The sequence below is a fragment of the Pezoporus wallicus genome, unplaced genomic scaffold (genome assembly GCF_028554395.1).
Source record: "Pezoporus wallicus isolate ANWC-B61680 ecotype Strahan unplaced genomic scaffold, APGP_CSIRO_Pwel_v1 scaffold_6362, whole genome shotgun sequence".
NCBI classification, from domain to species: Eukaryota; Metazoa; Chordata; class Aves; order Psittaciformes; family Psittacidae; genus Pezoporus; species Pezoporus wallicus.
The window spans coordinates 3,992,124-4,015,422 of NW_026637663.1; the positions used below are offsets into that span (position 1 = coordinate 3,992,124).

The window sequence follows — 23,299 nt, forward strand, 5'->3', positions numbered from 1 at the left end:
AATGATTAAGAGACAAACCTCTTTATTCTTCCATAAATTATTGTTTTACTGTAATTTTTACTCACAGCAATTAGAAGTAGAGATTTTTGCTGCTCTTTTATACCCCATCCTTCCAATTTACAAGCAATAAACTATTGCTCTTACAATATCTTGAAGCAAGGAAGGCGTATATATTCAGGAAAGTAATGCCTTGCTTAATCGCATTAATTTAATTCCAAAATCTATTGATATTTATTAAGTCAGATTTTTGGGAAGGTACAGAAAGACTATAGACACTCCTATACATGTGACCCAGTAAATGTCCTCAGGGCAATGTGACAGCAGCAACTATGACTGCTGTATCCCTCGTGCAGACATACTTCTTTTTTTTTTTTTAATCATAGATTTTTTTAAGGTCCACTAATACTATGGACTGCTATGAACAGAACTAGAATCGCACTACCTCAGGGCCTATATTTGTTAATTCTCATAGGCTGAGGTCAGCCCTGGTGATAGTATCTAGATGATTGAGAGGGAGGGAAGGAACAGGTAGAACCTGGGGCTACCAGCAATTCAATACGTACTATAAAACAGTATTTTGCTTAAACCAAACCAAAAAACTTGCTATGCTGATGACTGTAGGTGCTGTCACTCACAAAATTAGTGATGTGCTAGTTGAATCCTTACCATCTTTCAGCACATAACTATAATGTGCCTTAAGTATACAAAGATAAAAATAACTCAGATCAATAGCTTCTCTTAAAAAAGGTTTTCCTTATTACTTTTTTGCTTATCTTACAAAACCTGTATATGGGGTGGTCAATGAAATACAAAGAATCTGAGAGGATCAATGGAGCAGTGATGAGTCTCTAAGGCTGGTAACTTTACATTATAACTTCTTAATCAAAGTCAAAGGGTCTATTCCAGCAGCTGGGACTGATCGTCTGACCACAGTCTCAGAGTGGCTATAGTATTTTGCTACTGCTAAAAAAGGCAGTTACGTTCTTACCTTCTCTCTTGGTTGAGAGGTCCTTCTGCTTCATTCAGCTCACCCCTCAGAGAGCTGATTCAAGTAATAATTTTAGCAGAAAATTAATCTAGCAACAAAAAGGAATGGTTGGTATTTCTGCTGTGTTTGTGAGCTGTATCAGCCTACAAGCATCTGAGAAAACGTGCAGAGAAGGTGACATGAAGAAATGTTTTCAGGACCTATGGAAGAAAACCAGCACATGTTCAGCTAAATCTAGGGCTCCAAAACATAAAATAATTAAGTACAATAAAATACTGGATCTTTTAGCACTGTGCATATACAAAAAATGAAAATCCTGCCTAAAATGAAATTGGAATGCATCCAGAATAAATGGTTTTAACAGGAAAGAGGAAGAAGTAGAATCAAAGAGTGTCAAAAGCTTAGCAATTAGGCTAAGGAGGGTTTTTTCCATAGAGGTTCTCTTTACTCATTTATGAAAAGAAAGCCTCTCCAGAAGTCAGTTGCAAACAAGAACCTAATTTTAGGTATTTTGATTCACCTCAGGAGGAATCTAATCTCTTTTGGTACTATAAATGTTGAGAAGACTAAGAGACTAACCTTAGGCTAATGTTAGCCTTTGTGATTGCCTTTCAGTGACTTCAGCAATGTGCAAATCAAATTCTAATGAGTGCAAATGCTAAGAATGAATATACTTCAGTGCAAAATTCAGCTTTGGCAATTTTAAGCAGATTCTTGATTTCATGTAATGATTCAGAAACCTAAGAATAGTGTAGAAAAAGCTTGTATGGATTGAAGAAACTTGTATTTGCTGGAATTGATTTGCTTCCCCCCCCGCCACCACCACCACTACACATACATTACCCTGGAGGACAATGTGGACTGTTTAGCCAGTAGTCAAAAAACTGTCTGAAATTGCATCTAAGGCTGGATTTGACCTAAAATGTCCTAAATTCTAGGATGATCTCTATGTTTTTTTTCTTTTTTATATTCTAATATCCTAAAATTTTACTATTTGCCTCACATGAGGTAATGTGCGTCACTAATATAACTACTCCTGTGCACTATTATAACTCCTGGGGGGTTTTTGACCTTACTGACATTTTGCATACATTACTATACAGTAGGCCTTTGTGCTGTGATACTGTGTCTCCTGATAAGCCATTGATTATATTTCTGTAATGATTCGGCATGTCACAGTTTTGTGAAAAATGAAGTAGTTGTGTAAAAATTCTTTCCCCAAATCAAAAAAGAAATTCAGAATGGACGTATCATCTCTCTCTTCACATTTGATAATGTAAGAGATTTCATGATAGAATTCAGATGTGGGTAAGAAAGATTTAAACATTCTTTCTCAAAAAGTGAGTATGCAGATATATCTAGCTCAAAATAAATATCATGCTCTGTTATCTGTAACCTGTAAATATCTCAGAGTTCTAGCTTCAGTATTGGTTAGGTTGATTACCAGTTCTGATTTTGGTTGGTTTATTTGTGGAGGGTTTTTTGTTTAATTAAGGAATTCCTACTGTGCAAAAGTATTCTTTAACTATGATGGAATAAATAACTTCAACACATGCTTAAAATAAATAAACTAACACTTAACTCTAAATCTAGAACTAGAACGAAACATTCAAAAATACATTTTCCACAAAGTTTCAGGATGACTTTATATGCTGGTGTATTACAAACAAATATTTTTAGGGGAGTTTGGCAGACAGTTGAAGGAAAACCACTACTATTTCTGACAATACAGAAATGGGAGTAAGACAAAACAGAAAGCAAAATGTTAAGTGTATCTCTGAAGGTAAGGCTAAAGACTTTTTCTTCTTCCATTATGATTTCTAAAGAAATAAAAATGGCAGTAATGCGCTCTGCCATGGTTCAGGAATCTGTAGCTTATACTATGTCAACTCAGATTTAGCTTTTCCTTTTTTTTTTTGTAGCAGCCTACTCATGAGGAAAAGATAATATCTTTTTTCGCTTTCTCAAAAGAAGGAAAACTTTCAGTCAGCTGGGATTTATCTATCTGTTTTACATGCTTTATAGCACATCTACTCTAGTTCACGCTATCCTCTACATTAAAATTTTAATAATTATTTTAATACTTGCATTGCTTTATTATCATTTTTTTGTGTATACATATGCAGATGTTTGCAAATCAAAGCTTAGAAATGTGCTCAGCATTAGGCTTAAATGAAAATAACTTTCGCCTAAAGAATATCTTCTGAAAAAAAGCTAACTCTTCCTAGTTTGGCATTTTAATTGAAAAAAAAAGGCAAACAAGGGTTAGAGTCAGTAACTGAAAACTTCCATTCTTATGTTTACATTAAAAATTATGATCTGAACAATCAATATTTCTAAAATTTCCATTCAGATTACATTTAAAACCTAAAAAAGGTATAATTTATTTAAGAATCCTAATCTAATTCTGTTTTAACGTGAACTTTTTCAGCCATAACTAACATTTCAGTCAAAATACCAAACCATTCTATGACTATTTTCCATAACATCTGAGTATTTGATTTTTTCTTACTGAGAGCCAAATCTTCTTCTTACATAAACTGACATCATTCCATTTGATGCTAAATGAGCATCATTCCACTGTATCAGGTAACCATCAAAAAATGCTATATAGTCCTGGCAAAAATTATATTCTCCACATGGTTTAATTTTGTAAAAAATCTTACTTCAATATGGTTTTTAAATTTTAGATGTCTAAGATATTTAAAGAAGCCATAAATTATGAGAATAATAGGACAGTATAGACTTTTTGAATGTTAATTATAGAACAAGCATCCCCTTGCAGTAATTCTTACAGAGGACTTTAAACTGTAACTTGTACATGAGAATTTTAAGTGTTATGTTTATTTAGTATCTTCAGTTTTCCTTACGTTTCCTTTTTTTACAGCATATCTTCCTTAAATACAAAACAACCTGTTTCCTTGGCTCAGTATCCGGAAAGTAATGAATCATTTCAGATAGTGATATGCTGAAGATGGTATGAATATTTAAAATGTAGATATACAATCTATCTCTAAATAGAATATCTATGCCTGGAATTCCAAAAGTGGCTAGACGTTTTTGAGCTTTTACAAAAGTACAAGTGAAAATAGCTAAGTTGTGAAGCTGAAAGTGAGGACTTGAAAGGACTGAGAGATCCATTCTTTCTACCCATTTCTGCACACTGCTCCTTTTTGGTTTAATGCAAGCTTTGTGTCAAAAGTTTGTTGCAGATTTTAAGTCATAACTTATTTTCACTTGTCAGAATAATATTAAAGTGTAAATGTCTATAAAAACTAATTCACATATCACTGTGTGTACACTTCATTATTAAAAATCTGATGCTTTTCAAATTAATCTTCTCTTTTGTTTAAATTAAATTCTGTGATTTCATCTTTTCTGCCTTAGGTTAGAGCATTGCCTTGCACAAAATTAACACGTCTAATTGCATAAATATTTATTCATAGATGATGTTCCATCTAACTCAGTAGAATCACTTATTTTGTAAAGTGCTGGGGAGTCAGACTTGGGTCCCTCCTTCCTACTAAAATATAAATTTTTTAAGAGAAGTAAAATACTCTCTAGCCAGACAGAAGCACCAAAATGCCTGTTTTCTTATTTAGTGCTGGTTTTCATATTTTTAATATTGCTTCTTAATTCAAGAAACAATTTCAAGTGAAACTCTGCTAATGCAAAAATCTGTTTTCCATATGTATTCTTGAGCAGTAGGCAGGATCTGACTTTATATTTCTTCCAGTTTTGTTTATAGCCAAGAAAAGGAAAGGCTGTTCAGATTTGCATTTTCCATGTTTAAATCCAAAATTTAGGGTTACAGTATTTTCCAAGGTTTGTATTAAATTAACATGGATCTTCCAGGTAATATACGGATGTTTCAGAGACCTCGCATGAAAAGAGTTAAAACGTGGGCTAAGTAGTAGCCTTTAGAGCTTACGTTTCTGCTAACCAGGAGGCCAGGGTCATAGTTCATCCCCGAAATTCTTGAATAATCAACTAGCCTAAAATCTTCCAGAAGATGCCTTCATAGAAAGGATCATGTAATTCAGCATTTCACAATTATCAAGCCATGATTTGCTTGATCTAGTCAGATTACAACCCAGAGCAGTAAAGAATGTAACACTGTGGCATGAGAAGAATGTGGCACATTACCCATGTATGATAACCCAGCCCAGCATTGTCCCTGCCTGCTGACTGCATGGCTGGCCTGTCTGCAAAATGAACCTGAATAAGCAACAGCATCTTTGTTTGCTTTGCTATTATTCACACCATTTCAGTGCATTTCATACCATTTACCATTTCAGACCACCATGAATGAACGTATTTACTTGTATATAACAGAAAATAAGTGTGCAAAAATTAGCAAATATGATCCTGAATGAAAGAGTATTAAAATCCTGTACATCTAATTTTCAATCTAGCAGCATAGGTTTGGATAGTGGATGTTCCAGCAGCTACTTGGGAAACTGTTTTTTCTTGTAATGAATTTAGCCACATGCTTATAAACATTTGAAGTAAACACTGCATAATGAACATAAGCATTGTCTTATTGTTAAGCACATAATCAAGTATATTTCCTAAACTAGGATAGACTTAAACATGTTAACTGATTTCCTGAAGTAAGGGCGTGCAGCCTAAAAAACAAGTGCTTTGATTGCTTTCTGGTTTGACTCCTAGACCTTAGTTTGTATTCATATATTTAAGTGAGCATGAGTATGTTATCTCTTATTTAGCATAAAATCTGTCTCTCATCATTCCAATTGTCTTCATGGGGGAAAATAACAATGATGCATCTTTTTGATGTACTCTTTCAGCTTTAATTGATTTAACTGTTGTCTGATGAAGATATTTGCTATCAAGCTTACTGCTTAGCTTCATTTTGTTGACTAAAGACTGCAAACGCTTGGGGACAGGAATGACCAGCACCTGTAGCCTGTAAACATTAAGACGTTCAAAATTTTTGTTTGCTTTCAATATTTAGCCAATACAGAGAGCAAGTGGGTCTTTTTAGAATGAGAAATGGGCCTGTGATACTGCAAAGTTGAAAGGAGTTCAAATAAAACTTCAGCTAGATTAGCTAATTAGGAATGGACAGGAAATTCAACAGAGGAGCCTTTCTGATGCTAGGCTGACAGTTCTGCACTGGCTAAAGTCTATGTAATTCTCTCCATTATTTCTGGGGGAAGTGGCAGACAAGAAGACACCAGGAACAGGAAGATAAACTATTTGTAAGTGCACCTCACTGGAAAAACATGACACTTGTGTTGTCTCTGGTCATTAATGGTAATTAATATTACCTACTAAGATCTACATTTCTTCAGCCTTTTTGTGGGAAGAAAGCTCAGGCAGTGAAATTTTTGCCTAAACTACAAATAGATATGCGCCTTATACAGTTCTTCCTGTGGACAGCATTCATTCTGGAAAAGGAGTCAGTGTTTTTAGAAACTAATGTGTTTGAAATTTGCAATATCAGCAATCAAAAAGGTAGCTCCTATCTGCCCACATCCTTAAGTTTATTTGCATAAATGGGCTTACTGGTTTCCTGCTAGAAGTAAACTGTGAAGTTAGTAGTGGCAGGAAGCCACTGCAAGCAGCAAAAGGAGAGATTTATCTACTGACATCATAATAATTTTCTTAATTACCTGAAATATAAATCAGTTGTGTTTAAATGAAATCTGATTTTTTTATCCTCTTAAATATGCATAATCTTCCTGAAGGCTTCCTGAAGGCTTCAAAAGGCCTGTCACACAGCATTTCCTTGCATTACTCTTTCTACCCTTTCATTTTACTGTTATTTGGGGGGAAGGAGGAACTGTTTGTCCTTGCTACTTACGTTTCTTGTTTTGTGTGCGATGTTATTTCTTGGAAAAATAGAATGCTGTTTACCACGGAAAGGAGATAAATATAGAATTATCATGCACCCTTACCTTTCTACATGGATATTGTAGCTTTCTCATTTTACACAGCTTCTAGGACAGTTCCAGACTATTTGAATACAGCTGCCAATCATAGTTAATCAGAGAAAATTATATGGTGATTTTGTTCAGTGAACAAATGGACATGAATGACATCAGAAAATGCATTTCATTTACACAGCGACTTTGACTTCCAAATCTTATCTTTCAGGGTGAAAAGCCACTTAGTCTGTCAACTCACCATTCTGCTTGTATTTCTTCTTTTGTCTTTGTCTTCTTACAGTTTGAGTCTAAAATTTACTTGATAATACTGTTGAAACATGCTCTCCCTTCATACAGAAGCTGATTTAACTTTTTGTACAGGCCACTGATTTTGTCATGCAGGAGACTGTGGCTGCAGAATAAGCTTAGATGATCTTTATCTGATGTTTTTTGGAAAACCTCAGGGTTAGTTGAGTAACCTTGCTACTGACTAAATTGTGTATGTTTTATTAACTTCCAGATCATGTGTGGAAGGAGGAAAAGGTTTTTTTTTCTCTTGGACTAACTGATTTTAGAGAAGATCCTGTGCCTTATTTGGCTTCTGTTTGCAGTTGTTTTTTTCTGCATCTTTTTTATTTTTATGCTATTGCCAATAATCCAGAAAGTATCATATATGGGTAAAAGCCTGGTATTAATATTACTAAGGATTGTAAAAATTAACATGCATATCAAGATCTATAGCCCAACTGATCAGCTTCTAAATAGTAAAGGCAAAAACTTTTCTAATTGACTGACGCCATGTACTATAGCCATGCCCACTTTTCTTACATGTTAATTACTAGCTTGTCATTTAAAAACATACTTCAAATTAGATTGCTAAGGTAGTGTAGCTCACTGAAAACCATATGTACATGCTAGTTGAGCCACAAATGGGAACTTGCTACAATAGTTAATAAGCCATAAAGTAAGCAACCACTGACAAAAAAATCAAATTATACTAACTACACATCTGAAACAGATGAGAAAAAGAAACGTTATTGTGGGATCCTATTTATAAGTGATGCATTTGAATGCTAGTCAGTGTATTTATCAAAAAGAGTCCCATGTGGATTCAGGAGTTTAGTGGAGCCCATTGTAGAAGTGAGGTAGGCAGCCAATGTTCACTGATGCTCAGGACCTTTTGTACCTGGGTTTCTGTTCTGGTTTTCATCTTTTTTGTGTTTGTATTTGGTCACTTGTTTGGCGCAAACAAAAGATGTAAATTTTATTTGTTCAAATCCATATCTGAATCATGGGATTCAGAAATATTGATGTTATGAAAGAGTTAAAGTATAAAATTTGTCAGAAAAAAAAATCAAATTCTTGGACAATATGCTATAATGATGGCATCAGAAGTAGAAGTTACTGTGATTTAATGGTACAAAATATTATGTGCCAGTTAGTCTCTACTTAATACAACTTGTGATCTACAAATTTAGAGAAAGAAATGAGATTTCATTTCTAGCATACATGCTAAATTCAAATTACATCTAACAAACATGCTGACAGTGTACTTTTCATTTCCTCATTCAGAGAGACAATCATAGGATCATAGAATGATTTGGGTTGTAAAGGACCTCAAAGATCATCTATTTCCAACCCTCCTGCCATGGCCAGGGACACTTCACACTAGACCAGGTTGCTCAAAGCCATGTTCAGCCTGGCCTTGAACAGTTCTAGATAGGGCAACCACAACTTCTCTGGGCAACCTGTGCCCGTGCCTCACCACCCTCATAGTGAAGAATTTCTTCCTCATATTTAATCTAATCTAATATACCGTCTTCTAGTTTAAAGCCATTTTCTCTTGTCCTGTCACTACATGCCCTTGCAATGTAGTATTACAAGGGTAATACTTTTGGGTATTGGAAGGGTGCTGTAAAAGATCTCCCAAGAGACCCAGTGTATTTAACCAGTTTAATTGTTCAATATGAAGCAATGATGGGTACCAACTAAAAAAACCCAACCATCCAGTTCTTCAGGAACATTTAAAATACATGTTTCCATTTATAGTATATTGTGTACAGTAGAATACTTCTGAATGGTGGGTATTTTTCTCGTTACTTGTAAGAAAAAGATATCTGAAAAAGTAAGACAAAAATTATTAGTGCATTTTAATAAATAATGTATAACTAAGAAATGCTATTAAAATTATGCAAATAGATGTATAAATGTATACAATGTATAGCTGGAGTACAAATGGTGATTTTACAGTCAAATAGCTACATTCTGTATTTAAGTTCAAATTTGTAAACTCCATGAAGGTCATACATTATACTAATATCATACATACATTATACTAATGTAATTTAAAATGGTAGATTGGTTATCTTAGACTTGGTATGTAGGCCTATTTGCATCTCCATTAATTACAATAGAAGACATGCATATACTCATTAAGTGAATTTGACCTTAGATAGTAGGACTAGGAAACACTTCTTCCTTAGTCATTTACTTAATCTTCCTGAACAAAAGCAGATTCATGTTTTTATTATTTAGGGACAACCCTAAAGACCATGATCTTGCCATTTCCTTGTTCACATAGACTGTGGTGAATCAGGTCTAATGGCAGTATTATAAATGAAACACCTACAAGGAACAATCTCCATCACTGAAAGTTCATAATATCAAATAGCAGGCTATATCCCACATTACTAATACAAGTCATGATCTAGACATCTAGAAAGCTCACTTTTTCCCTCATTGTATTAGTCCTATTACTTTTCCTGAAACCAAACTGAATACTGTGCATTTTAAGATAAAGGTCAAAGGAGGTGATCCTGGCCCTTTTCTCTCGTGAGACCCCACTTGGAGTACTGTGTGCAGTTCTGGTGTCCTAAAACATAAGAAGACATGGAGCTGTTGGAGCAAGTCCAGAGGAGGGCCACAAGGATTATAAGGGGTAAGGGGGCTGGAGCACTTATACAAAGATAGGCTGAGAAAGTGGGTGCTGTTCAGCCTGGAGAAGAGAAGGCTACGTGGAGACCTCATAGCAGCCTTCCAGTATCTGAAGGGGGCCTATAGGGATACTAGAGAGGGACTTTTCATCAGGGACTGTAACTATACGACAAGGGATAATGGGTTAAAATGAAACAGGGGAAGTTCAGGTTAGATATAAGGGTGTTCTTTACTGTGAGGGTGGTGAGGCACTGGAATGGGTTGCCCAAAGAAGTAGTAAATGCTTCAACCCTGGCAGTGTTGAAGGCCAGGCTGGACAGACCCTTGGGCGACATGGTTTAGTGTGAGGTGTCCCTGCCCATGGCAGGGGGGTTGGAACTAGATAATTTTAAGATCCTTTCCAACCCTAACTATTCTATGATTCTAGTTAAGGAATAGGGGGATTTTGGTTCTGTTATATAAAATAATAATGGAATTCTATTGATGTCTTTTACTATTGAGTAGGCATTATGAAGCGTTAAGGAATTGATGCCCATGTTCCATTTTAAATCTGTTGTATGAAATATTTGAGATGTGCGTACAACATCCCACTATTTGTTTGTAGGAGTCAATTTAAACTATTTCAGGCAACATACGCATTACATATGAAATACTCAAAGTTCCAGCTGAATAAACACTCAAGTTTCCCATCAGCTTCAAAGAGCTACAAAAAACTTTGCACAATTTGAAGTGAAAAATGTGTATTACATGCATCTGACCTTTTTCATTTAAAATGTTATTCTGCCTTATCTAAATTACAGATGTTTAGATCTTTCTGTATTAAATAATTGTAGGTGGAAGGATGAAGAGCTTCATAGCTAATATTTCACCACAATGCATATTTATGGGCACTCAGACAGGTTTTATTATCAACACTTATTGTATCAAGTGTGAATTCATGTGTCGTGAAACCAAAAACATTTCAGAATATATGGCTAGTAAAGCTGTTTTGAATGCCTATTAATACTTCTAGAGGCAGGGTGAAATATTATGATAGCTAGATGGTTTAGGGGAACAATACATTTAAATATTAGGTTTTTTTTTTCTTGAAAGATAAAATCCAATTACATTTCTAAAGCATAATTTTTTAATTATCATGTTTTTATCAACTATAACTAAAATGTGGCCTTAAGTTGTTATGTGAAAAACTTAAGCTGCTAAATGAAAACACATTCATTTGCAGCAAGAGCTACATTTAGAAACAAACCAGCATGAATTAAAACCATGTAAGTAAGAAATGGTTAACTGACATAGGCAGTTGTTAAAATGAAGTTCTGGTGGATATTGCTGATGATGCTGAAGAGAAAAGAATGATTTTTTCTTTGTTAAAGGAATGTGATTTCCTTCAAAATAAACTGCATAGCACTAATCCTTCCAAAAGCAAATGGGCAGATTTTTGAAATATACCCTCAGAGAGAAGAATGATTGTATTCTGCTTTACATTAATATAAAAACAATTTCACAACATGAAGAAAAAGTTAATCCACACTCCTATTAACACTTCACCCATGAAAATCAAATCATAGCATTTGATCTTGCTCTCACTGAATTCAGCGCACTGAAGCTAAGAGAAAGTCAACCTCATCACAGCTAAGTCCAGTACTGGCCCTGCTGCTCTAATTAGACTTTAACAATGTTAGTTTCTTTTTTCCCTCATCTTTTTATTTCATTTCCCTTGACTGGAGTGCAATTTCTCAAAAATGTAGTCAACTAATCATTAACTGGCAGCAGCATATAGACTGAAACTTTAAATTGACAATTGCAGCAGTAGAATAGCAGGAATTTATAGAAGCATAACTGTTTCTTCTGCTGGCTGTGTGATAACTGTTTTTCTGCTCATTTACATTCAAAAGTAATTAAACTCTACAGCAGAACTATGCACTGTAATGTTGGTGCAAACTCTGGAGGTTATGCAGAGATTCCATGAAAACATCACGGTGGGAACTGTCATTTGTTGGTATTGTCACTTCCTAAAAATTTGCAGAAATATATCCTTGAAAGAATTAGGTCACACAAAATGTGGCCTAAGGGCTTCTTGTTTCTGTTTTCCCCAGTGGAGTTCTGCAGCTGATGCAATAAAACCGTTCTACATCAATAATTTCTTCAGTTTATGTTTCCTGAAAAATTTGGCGTATGGAAATAAACCATCTTTGTCATCCAGTGGGAAAACTTCCCTGTCTTTCCTCTACAGATCTGGTTTCTTGATACAAATGCAGTTGTGTTACAGTGCATATAAAGGTGCGTAATAAGTGTTGGCAACTGTAATGATCTTCTGAATCTTCTTCAGACAGTTGTAGTTAAAGCTGTGCATTAAAAAGCACATCAGTAATGTAAAAAATGATTATAGCAAAATTTGCTTTCCTAGACATTACAACTTATATATAAATAAAAGCAACTTAAAAGCTGAGAAATTTTCTTTCTCATGACATTCCTTACCAAAGTCTCATAGTATTTCATGGTCATGTGTGCCATTTCCTGTTAGAGGGGTAATGTATAGCTGTACTTTTGGCAATGTGAAAAAAGTTATAACAATATACCTAGCACTTTTCATATTGAAAAATAAGCTATTAATCACTGTAGTGGGCAGAGAAAAGGTAACTCCCTCTCTCATTTAGTCTTCTCACACACACTGATTTACATGGTGAGGCATGAATATAGCTGGCAGCAGTATTAGGTCCTTCATTTCTTAATACTTTGTGTATGCTTGCCTTGCTTGGTTGCTTGCTTCTTTAGTTAGGACATGCTTTTGGAATAAATAAACACCCTTTAGTCCTGATTTTGCAATCACTTACACACTTGCATGGCAGTTTCCTGAATCAGATGAATCAGACCTGTACCTGCTTACGATACCAAGAACTGCATTTTATGTATGAGATTTATCTTGTTGAGAAATTTTGCATTAATTTTGTTGACCTCCATTTTCTGAAGCTTCTGCTCAAATATTTTCCTTATCTTCCTCTATTTTCTCCTCATTTGTTTCACTTTTTTTAATTTTTTTTTTTTATTTTATGGTAACATTTTGCTTAAGCTTACAATGTTACAGATGATGCTAGCATCTAGTTTATGTTTGTCCAACTTGCCTTACGGTCACAGCAGTTTTTCTTGAATATTTGGAAGGACCTCTTGTGAGTAGAACACAGAAAGACCATCTTTATGTAATTTCTATAAGTTGTGCAGTAAAATAATGCCTTTATCTGTTATTGCAATATAAATAAAAAGACAAAGAATAAGCTTGTATCACTTTTAGATCAGTTATTACATCTGTAAAACCATAAACAGTCATAATTAAATGAAGATAGATGCAGAATAACCATCTGTTAGGAAGTTAGTTTAAGTCAAAACACTTAAAACTTGGCACTGTAGATGTATTCATGTAAATGTGTATTTAGGCATTTAAATACCTAGCCTCATGTACAGATGTTCTGATTCACTGCAGCCCTCATTTAGGAACTGGTAAGGGCTCAGGATCAGCCCACTCAGCTACTGAAGACTGGATTCAGGTGTAAACTTTGGGTCTCCCTCAAAACATTGGCACAAGTTCATAGTCTAACAAAGGCCTATCTTACTGATTCTTCCTTGCCAGATCATAATCATATAGGGCACAAGAGCCTTTCTCTATAGTAACTGATTTGATAATTAGGTAAAATCCCCCTGATCATGAAAGATGTAGATTTGAAGCTACATAGGTACAACAATGCTGTGCTTATTTCCTGGGAGGGCACTTCACCACTAGGTTTTCAAACTATAAAAACTAAAGCAGCCATTGCTGCCTTTGCTCATGTTTTTTTTGTTTTGTTCTGTTTTGGTTTGGGTTTTTTGCATGCCTTTTTAAAAATACAGCGCTTAATGGGCCACAAGGTTATTCTGTCTCTCCCCACCCCCACAGCTCCCACAACTTTTAAACTCATTGTGCAAAATTCAAGGGGTCAGAGTTTGTGGAAAAATAGGGAAGATCCAAATTCATGCCCCCTGGTAAGAGAAATGTTGGTAGGGTGTAAAACATGTAAAAGGTGTCAAAACAAGCCTTAGCTTATACTATAGGGTATCATTACTGCCTTGTGCCACAACTTGCTTTTAAAGAAATCAGTCAATCTCACCCAAAAGAAATGGCAATAGATACCTACCCTCAGGAAAACTGGGCTGTAGTTCCAGGGTTGATGCAAACATTTCAGTCTCAGAAACAAAGCAAGATTTTAGATACTATTCTGCTCTCTGTTCCCTGCTGTCTACCTTCACTGATCAGCCTTTCACTCACTTGGACTTTGATCTTGGGAATGTAACTCCTACCTTACGCTGCGAGGTAGGTCTAGTACAACCCTACCAATTCTCCTGCAGATCCCATGTGGCAGATATAAAGTGTTGCAACTCCTGACTCGGTCTGAAATTTCTATTATGACTGTATGAGAGTTATACAATGATGTTGCCTCCTGCTCTGTGTCTCTAATTCTGCCTGTTTTCACAGTTGTCTTCCATGGATGTGTGAAGTTAAGTCAGTCTGTTAGCTGATAACTGTGAGTGCTATTATTGTTCCTCTCCTACAAAATCAAGTTCTTATTTTGCCTACAGAGCTAGAACCATAAGCCATGTTTAACTCAATCTGGGCTGATAGATATGAATATATTACAATAGTGAGAAGATGTAAATAAACTGATATTAGCCTGACTTCCTCTATGACTTCTGAGGATTCAGTGACAGTGGTTATAATCTCTGCCAGACAACTATCGGCAGTTTTAGGAGCTGTTGAGGCAGATGGCTGAAGCACTAGATCTGATAACAAGCATGCCTAAAATGACTTACTGACTTTTCAGCATTTTTTGATATTAAATAGAGAGGAAAGCTTATGCCCCTCTAAAAGGAGGATATTACCAAACCAGCAAGAGACCTCTGTATAACTCTATTTTTTATCCATATGATTAAAAGGATAGAAAAGGAGAGGTCTCAAGCACTGTGATGCTGTCGGTACCTCTCCTGTCATGGACTGGTAACAGTCTTAGTTCACCTCCTCCATCTTGAGAAGTCAATACTTAAGCTGATAGCACACATTCCTGTAGAAGCCCTATACTTACATTACTAAGGCTGACATCCCCTTCTAATCATTTTCCAAAGCAAGCTTGTAATATTCTTACTTGTGAGATTCTTACTCAGAACTGTAAAGCAGAGATATTGGATCCTAGCTACAGACATGCAGCTAAGCCTATTTACCTTTTAAGAAACATAACTAGCCAAATGCATGTGCTTGGCTTCCTTTCCTCTACTTTCAGCACTTGTGTTTCTTTGTCTTCTGTTCTTCCACATTCTTGTCCCTGGGACAAGAATTGTCTGATTTACTTATCAGTCAAGTGCTCAATATACTTTGGCTGTGCTGGCCAATTTAATTCAGAAGGACCTTTCTAGATATCACCATTCAGTGATGAAACTTCTTGGTGACTCAAGAATTTTACTCACATGGATTTATGGAGACTGGTATAAGTTATTCTTTTCCCTTGAAATAACATCCCATAGTTTTCTTCAAAAGTCATCATTCTGCAGCAGCCACTGTTGTCCAAAAATGCTGTGATATTTTTCTGAAGCAGAATTTTCTATTACTCTCGATGTAGTGCTTCCATGGGTACCAATTCAGCACTGCAGCTGCAGAGCTGGATCAGAGACCTGTAAGCTTACCACAGCCACTACCACTAAACAACGTAGGAGGTGAAACAGACATCTGTGGGCTGCTGAAGAGAGGTGATAAAGGAATTCTGTGAGGCATTACTTCTCCCTTTCCTGTGGAGGTTAACCATATCCACTGGGCAATAAGCATTCCAAGAAAACTGCACAAGAATATTACTCTTTAAATATGTCTCATTTGTATATTAGTCACACTGTCTTCCAGGTTATCTTTTCAGTGGGTCCCAATTTTATCTAAAAAACACCCACTCATGAGTTTCCTTCATAGGAATGGCCATATCATTGTTATTAATATAAAGCTAGTAATAATGTGTGAATGTACTCTCGGATCATCCAAGTGTGAGGAAACATAAGTTGCTGGGGAAGAATTGTCTTGAGAGCTTTTTACTTTTGTTCTTCATTATAATACATGAAAATGCAAACTTACAAATATTCAAACACATTGTGTTCTGCCGTGCTATTTAACTGTTTTCTTGGCTGTTAGTTATAAACCTCTAGGCTAGCCTGAATTGACCAAGAGCATTCAGCCATATCACTTCTTGTCTTGTCTCTTCCTCCCTGTCCTGACATGTGTGTGTGTGTGTGTATGAGCTGTTTTCATTCTGAAGCTGAACAGCTGTAGGCTTGTCAGGCACCAGGGCTTGAAGGGCTGTAAGATGAGTGAATGGTGAATAAAAAATTAAGATTGCAGTCACAAAATGTAGCATGCTTTAATGATAAGCTGGAGAATGTAAGTGCTATGTGCCAGGATTGGCAGGAGAATAACAAATTACAAAATTTCTAATCCTGTGTTTTAAGCCTCTGTCACAGCAAGATGTTGGGACAGCAAACACTCAAATAACCACGGCAAGGGAGATGAACTTACTGTTAACTAGTATATTTCCATCAGTCTACAGATACCTGCTATTTGCAGCAGTTCAGGACAAGCAAACGCAAGTTCACCTGAGAGCAAAAAATTCTTTTTCCAGCTTTACTGTTCAGGTTCATTGCTTTTGTAATGAAGTGAAAGTGTATTAAGCAAAATATTAGAAACAGAAGTGCTGTTTGTTAGCAGCTTGATGTTTTCTATGTGATGGCACTTGTACAGATATCATAAAGGTATTACTACTGTTAACCAGGTTCCAATTTACTCTGCTGAGCATGTCATGTATCCTGCTTGTACACAGAAAAGCCATTTTCACTTCTATGTATAGTCCCAGAATAGATAAGTTTAAAGGTCTTTTTCAGTAAATGTGTAAAAACAAGTACAGCCTTAAGAGATTATGTGCTTATGGATGATTGCAATTCTTCAGGTGTAAGCAATGTAAGACACAGCAACATTTTTTTTTCCTATATTCATACACACCAACATTAAAATTGTATCAGAGCACTGTAAATCAGAAAAATATATTCTTGATTCTTTGTCCTATAGCTAGGATGTATGATTGCTTTTTATTTTTTTCAGAGAAATACTATCTGGAATAGGAAAAAAGATTCTGCATTAACAGTTTTTAGTGGAACACCACCATTGTCTTAAAATAATGAACAAAAGTAATAAAGTGTAATAAAATAAATTCATATTTTTATGTATTAAAAATTATTTTCTCTGAAAATATTGTAATATATATGAATAATAGTTTCATCTCAAAAACAAAGCCGCTAATAATTTCTCACCCTGTGGGTTTTATACACACCTATTATGCACAATTAATTCTTTGTTATGAACAACTGTATTTAGGCATCACTAAAATGCTCGTGTTTTAATAACACTACAATCCCTTTGTGAAAAGTTAGGAGGGCATTTTAGAAAACACAGTCTAGAGCCTATGCTACCTACAATGGCATGGTAAGTAATGATTTTACGTTGGATAGTAAAGGAAGTAATCTTATAAAAGTTGCGTAAGTGGTGAAACAAACGAGTTTGCTGTGTATTTCAAGAGCTGCTAAATCTCAGTAGGTGGTCTAAGTACTGGGTCAGGTTACTGGAAAAGCATGTGTAAATATCTTCTGTCTTTGTACATGCCCACTGATGTTATCAATAGCATAGTTACTGTTAACTGCCATTGCAGTTCAGTTTCTTTCTGTTGTTGCTTTTTTTCAAATTCAGCAAAGTTCTTCTCAGACAAATGAAAACAGCAGACAGGCAGGAACTCATGGTATCAGTATGCTCCACTATTTGAGTTCCTGCAGTCTTAATGGCAAGCTAGACAAATAAGCAGTTGTACCTGAGGTGGCTGAATTAGTAACCACTGAGATGGGTTAATGCAATTTCACAACATGCCACCAACCAACTTCCCTTTGACTGATTTATCTCAGGAGAAATACATGTTCAGAGAAATAGATGGTTCCTCTGTTCACTTAATATCAATAAAAAGTTCTAAAGTGATCTCTAAAGGAAGATCTTTAAAGCCAATATTTAAAATAACATGTTTAAAATTAGCTTAGGTCAGAAAAAGGTTTGAAAAACTCACTAAGCTATATTGGAGAGCTCTCATATCCCCACTCCTTAAATCACTCTCCCTTCAGCTTACTACTTCATAATTTAAAATGACACAAGAAGATGCAAAGAGTAAATGTCTGAGATGATCATCTGCTGTACTTTATTTTTGTTCAGCTGTAGTCTCAGGCTAGTGGTAGTATGTCCTCACTAAGCTGTGTGCCACAGAATACAGGAGTGGTTTCTTGGCCTATCAACATCCAGTCTCTTCAAGCATCGCTTCTAAAGATTGAAGTAGTATACAAGAAGAGTAACAGGATCAGTAAATTTCTATAACCTGAGATATTGGGGTTTTTGCATGCCACTTTATTACCCCCATCTACAAGAAGGGCCAGAAGGAGGATCTATAAGGAAGAGGAACTACAGGCCTGAAGAAACTCCTGGAGAAACTGGCTGCTCATGGCTCACGGGTATATTCTTCACTGGGTAAAAAAAACTGGTTGGATGGCTGATCCCAAAGATTGGTGGTGAATGGAGTTAAATCCAGGTGGTGGCCAGTCACAAGTGGCATTCCCCAGGGCTCAGTACTGGGGACAGTTCCATTTAATATCCTTTATTAATGATGTGGACAAGGGGACTGCATGCACCCTCTCTAAGTTTGCAGATAACACAAATTTGGGTGGAACTGTTGATCCGCTTGAGGGTAGGAAGGCTCAACAGAGGGATCTAAACAGGCTGAATTGATGGGCTGTTTTATGATGTTCAAAAAGGCTTAGTGCTGGGTTCTGCACTTGGATCACAACAACCCCATGCAACCCCCCAGTGGCCTGGGGATGAGTGGCTGGAAAGCTGCTTGATTGAAAGGGACCTGGGGGTGCTGGCTGACGGCCACTGACCGTAAGCCAGCTTGTGCCCAGGCAGCCAAGAAGATCAAGAGCATCCTGCCTTGTATCAGAAGTAGTGTGGCCAGCAAGGGCCACAGCAGTGATTGTACTGGGCACTTGTGAGGCCACACCTTGAACACTGTGTTCATTTCTGGGTCCCTCACTACAAGAGAGATATCGAGGCTGGAGTGCATCCAGAAAAGGGCAACAAAGCTGGGCAACAAAGGGTCCAGAGAACAAGTCTTATGAGGAATGGCTGAAGGAACTTGGGGTGTTTAGTCTGGAGAAGAGAAGGCTCAGGGGAAACCTTATCACTCTCTACAACTACCTGAAAGGAGGTTGTAGTGAGGTGGGGTTGGTCTCTTTCCAAATAAAAAATGATAGGACAAGAGGAAAGGGCCCAAGTTGCACCAGGGAAGGTTTAGGTTGGCTATTTAGAAAAAAATCTTCAATTGTTGTGAAATTGTTGTCAAGCATTGGAACAGGCTGCCCAGGGAAGTGGTTGAGTCACCACCCCTGAAGGTATTTAAAAGACGTGTAGATGTGGCACTTGGGAATACGGTTTAGTGGTGGACTTGGCAGTATTAGGTTAATGGTTGGACTTAATGATCTAAAAGTTTTTTTTCTAACCTAAACGATTCTATGATTCCCAAAGAACTACAGCTTTCTTTATGAAACTGTCATCTTTGCTGTGAGAAGATCTCAGCCATTCAGCACATTGGGCTGGGGGATGATGGGCTTCATGCTTTCTTCACGCTCAGGACACCTCTGAATAACAGGTCAAGCAACAAAAGGTACAGGTGCAATTTTGACAAGATTAGAGTATCTAATTGAATAGTTCTTCTTATTCACTTATCTTTCTTCACACCTAATGAAGCAAAAATGTTGAAAAAGATAAGAGACAGTTTTGTGAGAGATTCCTAAAGCCTGCCTGTGGTGTCTGTGCAGTTCCTATATTGCTCTCGGAGGCTGCAATGTTCACAATCCAAAAGCTGTGAATCTACAGAAAAACCACACCTAGGGGACACAATTTTCTTTCTTTTTTATCTGTTTTACATTCTTGTAAGTAAAAACTACACATTATAATACATTTTAGTTGTATTAAAATTGTTGTTTTTCTGTTTGCTTGAAAAGCTGTTATAAATTCGTATGTATGCTTTTCTTAATGTAAAAGGAATGGCTGTTAACTAGCTTTTGATAAGTATTTATTTTTATGTCTTTTATGTTCTTCATAAAAAGAATGCAAATTCATATCTTGGGAAGGTAATTTTTATTAATTATTTTTATCTATGATATGCACTGATCCAACTGAAGAAACTCAGAAACAATAGTCACATTATCCAGTCTACTTTAGAAAAATATGTATTCCAAAAATTTAAAGACAAACTAAAAGGACATATACTGACCCTTGTAAGTACACGCATCTGGGGGAGCAGGGTGTTGCTTTCTGTCTGGCTTGAGGATAAAATAGCACATTCCAGATTCTGTGATATCTGTCCTTCAAAATGCATAAATTCTCTCCTTGTCCCGTAGCAATGAAAGAAATCTTGGCAAATCCACAGAGTCATTCACAGCTTTCATCTCCTTGTCCCTTCTCAAATCACTGCTAAAGCACTCTCATTTAACTTCAGGTTCTTGCTTATTTCATTTAATTAGGGAACAGAAAAAATAGAAAATTGTCAACTTCTGGCATATCCAGCAACTTATAGGCATATCTAACAACTTGCTCCCATAATTCTGATGGGGATTTTTTTATATATTGACCTACTTTTTATACGGTTGCATTTCAGTGACAACAAAGGGCTTGCCCTTCTGTCACAAAGTTATGAAAGCAGTTACTGAATCATTTAGTCGTCAATGAAAGTTTTGATGGGCAAGCTATAACAAATAGGGTCCTTAAATAGTAATGATTTTGAACAGTGAATTTAGACACAGCAAATTCTATTAGTACATGACAGATGTACAAACATATCAACAGTTATTAACATGAAGAAATGAATTACTGAGCTTTTTGCTTGTGGAAAAAAAACTAAACCAAAAAAACCCCCTAAGGCTTCCCCTAAAAAGCATTCTGGTTACATTAATAAAAATATTCCAATGGGAGAAGGAGGATGGATTGCCGAGAAGCTTAAGTTTAAATATGAATAAACTCAGTGTTAAAAATTGGCTGTTGTAGGGTTACGTTTCATACTGAAATCAGCATTCTTTAAAGCATTTTGGGATTTTCAGCTTTGTCACTTTACATTACATTTAAAAAGAAATTATGTTTGTTCCACACACACACACACACAAAAATTTCTTTCCATGGTTTTAATTCCTCTTGCATTAATTATGCTATATTTGGGTTAGAAAGTAATGTGACAAACAAATGTATTTCACATCAGTCCAGCAAAGCTATGCAAATTTTGCAAACACAAACATGATTTCTAGCTAAAAGAAAAACCAGCATTTGTTTTGTACTGGCTTATATGCATCCAAAACAAAAGGAAGAACATCAGATTCACATAAATGGTGCAACTCTTTTTGCACTTTAAGCATGATTTGTAACTAATGATCATTTTGCAACAGTAAACAGTGTACCAGGGTCGCAGAGATCTCAGCCTCCAGTTTCTGTTCCCTTAAGCATGCTGTTTATCTAAGATTATTTAACTTTACTTTGCTTGATATTGATCTGTAGCACAAACATAAGCAAACTTCAAAGTCTGCATTGATTGGAGAAGTTTAAGTACATATAGAGGAAAAAAAAATCACAATAATATTCTCTGATTTTTTAACGTCACTGGTCTAATATGTTTGCTAATATGATTTGTTACAAAAGCTGTGATTTCATTTTCATTATTGTACTTCTATTAAAAAGAATAAAAAAGAAAGAAAGAATTCTGGGCTTAGAAAGGATTACATCTGATGTTGCTAACGTTTCCTGGAAATGGAAAACTGTGATAACAGCTGCTGTCTTGGCTCATTTTCAGATGGGTTTTTTGGTTTGTTGGGTTTGGGTTTTTTTTATACTGCAGCAATTTACGAGTGGTTACAGCTATCTCTAGCAGGCTTACATCATTAGTAAAACATCGTAAGTCAGTCAAATGTTTCCTTTCCAATCAGAGCACTTCCTCCACTTACTGAATTGTTGACTTTTGAACAGTATTTATAGTAATGGCACTTAGATTTTAAAGTAAATGCTTATTTATGAAATAACTAAAAGCTAGCTGCATATGGAAGATAACTATAGAAAGAATCTGTATTTCATGCTAAAGCAAAATGCCTTCAATGAGAATTAAGAAAATCATGGAAGCATCTTACTTAGATAATACTTAGCTGATTTATATCAAAAGTGCAAAATCATTTTTTTCTGAGACCTATGATGAGCAGAAATGTCTCTCTATTATTATTCTTTTTAAATTCCAAGCATAGATTCTTTCTTCTTGGATTGAAACATTCTGCAATCTCTACAGTAGCACTGTAAAGTGATAAGCACTCAGAACTAGTGGTGAAAAATAGAAGGAAGAACCAAGTAAAGAGAGAGAGAGAGCTCTGTGTGTTGATAGTATCAAAAAACAGGTCTGTGCATATTCAAAGGGTTTGGCCTCTTTAAGGTATAAAAGTGCTTTCAGTTTTAGAGTTTTCAAGTGCTTTGAAAGATACATGTTAATTTTTTTTAAAAGTTGTGTTTTCATAGTTTCAAGTCAGAGTGTTAATGAAATTTTATTAATTTTTCAGCCAAATCTGTGCCTCTTGGTTTGTATATGATTAAGATTCCAACAGCAATGCTACATACAAAGCTTAGAATCTGTTACTAGGACAAAAGTTTAGGCTTGTTTTCTATCAAAACAAATAAAAATTCTCCATGTGAAGTCTGCAACTTCAGCAAATCTTCCTTCACCAAACACGTTTTGATATTTAAGGAGTAGTGCTTCCCTTCATCACATTTGAAATGGCGAATGAAAAGCTCTGCCAGCTCCAGGGGATCTCTGCACCATTTCTCATTCTGGGATTACTCTGCTCTGAGCAACTGCAGATATTTCACCCTGAGCAACCTGACCTAACTTTGAAAATGGAGCTGATATTGAGCCGGGCATTTGGACCACTTGGCTCCAGAGGTTCTTTCCATCACAAATTATTCTATGAGCTCTTTTTTCCAGTGCTCCAGCTTTAGGACCAGCCTGCATGAAGTCAGTTTGTGCTTTTGTGTCCACCTAATATAGACATGCCCTAAGAAACATTTAAAACTGCTGTTCACACTGTTCCGAGCCCTCAGGAATGGAATACGGGGTTTTCTGTCTGGGTTAGTAATGTCCAGAATTTGTAACCTCCTGGTGGCTTTTCCTTCACCTAAGCCAAACAAACTGGCTATTTCTTAGCAGACAGGATGGTTTAGAGTCCTACCCTGGGACTTTTCACAGACTTTCCATTAAATGAATAGGGAGATGGAACTACCTTATTCTTCCTGGAACTGACAATTTCAAAGCACAGTTGAGTCACA

The 23,299-nt window shown here is 36.0% G+C and overlaps 1 protein-coding gene across 1 annotated transcript in view; it reads left to right on the forward strand.

Moving 5' to 3' along the window:
• PACRG (parkin coregulated) overlaps positions 1 to 23,299 on the forward strand; it is a 239,904-nt gene that overhangs the window by 211,672 nt on the left and 4,933 nt on the right. Inside the window, exon 6 of the mRNA XM_057406910.1 lies at positions 14,315 to 14,363. Within this exon, the coding sequence (XP_057262893.1) occupies positions 14,315 to 14,358 (44 nt within the window). The 3' untranslated portion in view covers positions 14,359 to 14,363. The remainder of the gene's footprint in view (positions 1 to 14,314; positions 14,364 to 23,299) is intronic.